This window comes from Otolemur garnettii, unplaced genomic scaffold (genome assembly GCF_000181295.1).
Source record: "Otolemur garnettii isolate 467f Iridium unplaced genomic scaffold, OtoGar3 scaffold00099, whole genome shotgun sequence".
NCBI lineage: Eukaryota > Metazoa > Chordata > Mammalia > Primates > Galagidae > Otolemur > Otolemur garnettii.
The window spans coordinates 4073714-4077205 of NW_003852494.1; the positions used below are offsets into that span (position 1 = coordinate 4073714).

General features: G+C 39.9%; 1 protein-coding gene across 2 annotated transcripts in view; it reads left to right on the plus strand.

Moving 5' to 3' along the window:
- The window catches only part of GTF2H3 (general transcription factor IIH subunit 3), a 28595-nt gene that overhangs the window by 19780 nt on the left and 5323 nt on the right, over window positions 1-3492 (plus strand). Inside the window, exons 6-8 of one of the 2 annotated variants that reach the window (XM_003796029.3) lie at window positions 648-677; window positions 1048-1076; window positions 3261-3335. In XM_003796029.3, coding sequence (XP_003796077.1) covers window positions 648-677; window positions 1048-1076; window positions 3261-3335 — 134 coding nt within the window. Of the gene's footprint in view, window positions 1-639; window positions 678-1047; window positions 1077-3260; window positions 3336-3492 lie in introns of both variants that reach the window. The other variant, XM_023516837.1, reaches the window with a different exon arrangement.

The following is a 3492-nucleotide window of genomic DNA, read 5'->3' on the forward strand; positions in this document are numbered from 1 at the left end:
GACTCGCTTGAGCCCAGGAGTTGGAGGTTGCTGTGAGCTGTAATGCCACGGCACTCTACCCAAGGGGACAGCTTGAGGCTCTGTCTCCAAAAAAAAAAAATAAATAAATAAATGAGTGACTGCTTCTCTACAGGCAAGCACTTATTCTACACTTAGCATAGGGTAGTAACACCTTCTTGGGTTTTATCATTTGTCTGATGTTCTCTCTTCCTTATGTAATCAAAATTTAGGGGAGTGGGACAGTATAGAGTAATTTGTCCCGGACTTTGACTTGGGTTGCCTGATCATATTTATGTTGTTTCCAAATTTATTACTTCAGTTGATTGGATTACTGATTTGCTTGTGATCCCAGCATTCAAATCTAGGACATTGTAGATAATAACAGGACAAACATATATTGGTAATTTTTTAATCTCCTGAGACAAGGATCATGTTTTGATGAGGTAATAAAGCCCAGTTGATTGCAGGTTGGTAACTAGAAATCTCCAATCACTCTGTGTATCTATCACAGCAAGTAGAGATTTTTCTTTTTTAGCTAGGTAGATGCTGGGTTTATTTAACTAAAATTTGAGGTTATTTTTATGTTCACTATAGATATCTGTGAAATAAAGTAATATTTTTGTATTCCTTAATGCTAAGAAATTAAGACATTCACAGAATGAACAAGGAAGTTAAAGGTAGGAGACTACGTTTTTCTATGAGAACTGTAATCCTACTTGTTTTACTATTGTATGTTAAGTGGACTGCCTGAAAATTGATTAGGAGGGCGGCCCCGAGGGTGGTGGGTTTGAACCCAGCCCCGGCCAAACTGCAACAAAAAATAGCTGGGCATTATGTTGGGCGCCTGTAGTCCCAGCTACTTGGGAGGCTGAGGCAAGAGAATTGCCTAAGCCCACAAGCTGGAGGTTGCTGTGAACTGTGATGCCATGGTACTCTACTGAGGGTGACATAAGACGACTCTGTCTCTAAAGAAAAAAAAAATTGATTAGGAAACCATATATGTTTAATAAGGTTCATTTAAATTATAATCTGTTTTTATTTTTACAGATAATCAAGAAATGAAATCAAGGATATTGGTAAGATTAAAAAATCGATACTCTTTATATTTAACTACAGACAATTGGAAAACAATGGGAAATAAGACCAATTTAGAATAGAAGCAAAAAAGTGATAAGTATTCAGAATTAATTTAATAAGCAAAGTATGAGACTGATTATGAAGGAAAGCTGAAGTTCAGAGAGAAATGAAAGAATTAAATAAATGGAGGACTGTATTTTATTCTTGGGTGTTGATTCTTCCAAAGTCACATTGTAGGCTCAGCGCCTATGGCTCAAGCCGCTAAGGCGCCAGCCACATACACCTAAGGTGGCAGGTTCGAATCCCCAGCCCGGGCCCACCAAACAACAATGATGGCTGCAACCAAAAAATGGCCAGGCATTGTGGCAGGTGCCTGTAGTCCCAGCTACTTGGGAGGCTGAGGCAGGAGACTCGCTTGAGCCCAGGAGTTGGAGGTTGCTGTGAGCGTGATGCCCAGGCACTCTACCCAGGGGGATAGCTTGAGGCTCCGTCTCAAAAAAAAAAAAAAAAGTCACATTGTAAATTCAATACAGTCTCTGTATTTATTTATTCATTTATTTATTTTTTGAGACACAGTCTCACTCTGTTGTTCTGGGTAGAGGGCTGTGGCCTCATAGCTCATAGCAACCTCAAACTCCTAGACTCAAGGGATCCTCTTGCCTCAGCCTCCCGAGTAGCTAGAATTGCCAGGTGCCCACCACAATGCCTGGGTAGTTTTTTCTTCTATTTTAGTACAGATGGGGTCTTGTTCTTACTGAGGCTGTCAACACAGTCACAGTTAGAATATCAGTAAGATTTTTTTTTTCCTGCCAGGGTGGAAAGGTTTAAAAAAATTCAACAGTTTATCTGGAAAAGTAAATCAAAGAGTTCGAAAGGAACTTTCTGAAAATGAATAATAGGAACTTGCTTTGTTAGTTATTAAAACACAATATAGGTCAGGTGTGGTGGCTTATACCTATAATTGTAACACTTTGAGAGGCCAAAGTGGGAGGATCCCTTGAGCCTAGGAGTTCAAGGCTGCCATGAGCTATGATTATATCACTACACTCTAGCCTAGACAACAAAGGGAGACCCTGTCTCAAAAGAAAAAAAAAAAGAAAATATGTTTAGTCTTACTAGGAAGCAAAGAAATGTTAAATAATGAGATTTTCCTTGTTTTCTTGTTAGTTCAGCACAAAGAAAAACGTGATAGTTCCCAGAGTTGACAATGGTGTTAGGAGTTGGTTATTTTCATGCATCATTGATGGGAGGATAAATTGGTAAAATTTTTCTGGAGGGCAATTTGGTAATCTGTGTCAAAATTAAATGTGTGGGCTCGGCCCCTGGGGCTCAAGTGGCTAAGGCACCAGCCACATACACTTAAGGTGGCAGGTTTGAATCCAGCCCAGGCCTGCCAAACAACAATGACAACTGCAACCAAAAAATGGCCGGGCGTTGTGGTGGGTGCCTATGGTCCCAGCTACTTGGGAGGCTGAGGCAGGAGACTCGCTTGAGCCCAAGAGTTGGAGGTTGCTGTGAGCTGTGATGTTATGGCACTCTACCCCGGGGGGACAGCTTTAAGCTCTGTCTCAAAAAAAAAAAAAAAAAATTAAATGTGTGTATAATTTAGCAATCACTGATTATCTTTGGGAGGTAACTGGGGATTTGTGTAGAGGGTATATGAGGGTGTTATCATAGTGCTATTTAAATCTGAGAGTTGGAAGCTGCTTAAATATCCTCTGTAGATAATTAGTTAAATAGTGGAAATCTATTAAGTCAACAAGAAACCTAATGTATATATTCTAATTCATTGACATAAAAATATTCTCTTTCCTAATACATATATTGTGAACTGAAAAATTAGGTTGTAGAACACTCGGTAGAGTATCATCCAGTTATTCTGTGTGTGTGTGTCTTTGGGGTGTGAGTATACATACACCCCATCTTGCCCACATAGACGCTCTCTAGAAGGGTGTTCGTCAAGCTATTTACAAGGTATATCTCCGGGTGGTAGGATTTAGGGAGAAATTTTGTTGTCATCTTTACATTTGAGGTATTATTTAATAATAAACGGGAAGACAAATTGGAAAAATTATATTAATCATAGCTCACTGTATATTGTGTGACACTTGAGTCAGAGTACTGAGTGAGACATTTGAAAGGGATGTGCCTGAGAGGTATTAACATTGCTGTGATTTTTTTAGGTGATTAAGGCTGCAGAAGACAGTGCATTGCAATATATGAACTTCATGAATGTCATCTTTGCAGCACAGAAACAGGTGAATTGAGAACCTACCTTTAAAAAAAAATACTTGTTGGCTCGGCGCCTATAGCTCAACCGGCTAAAGCGCCAGCCACGTACACCTAAGGTGGCGGGTTCAAATCCCCAGCCTGGACCCGCCAAACAACAATGACGGCTGCAACCAAAAAATAGCC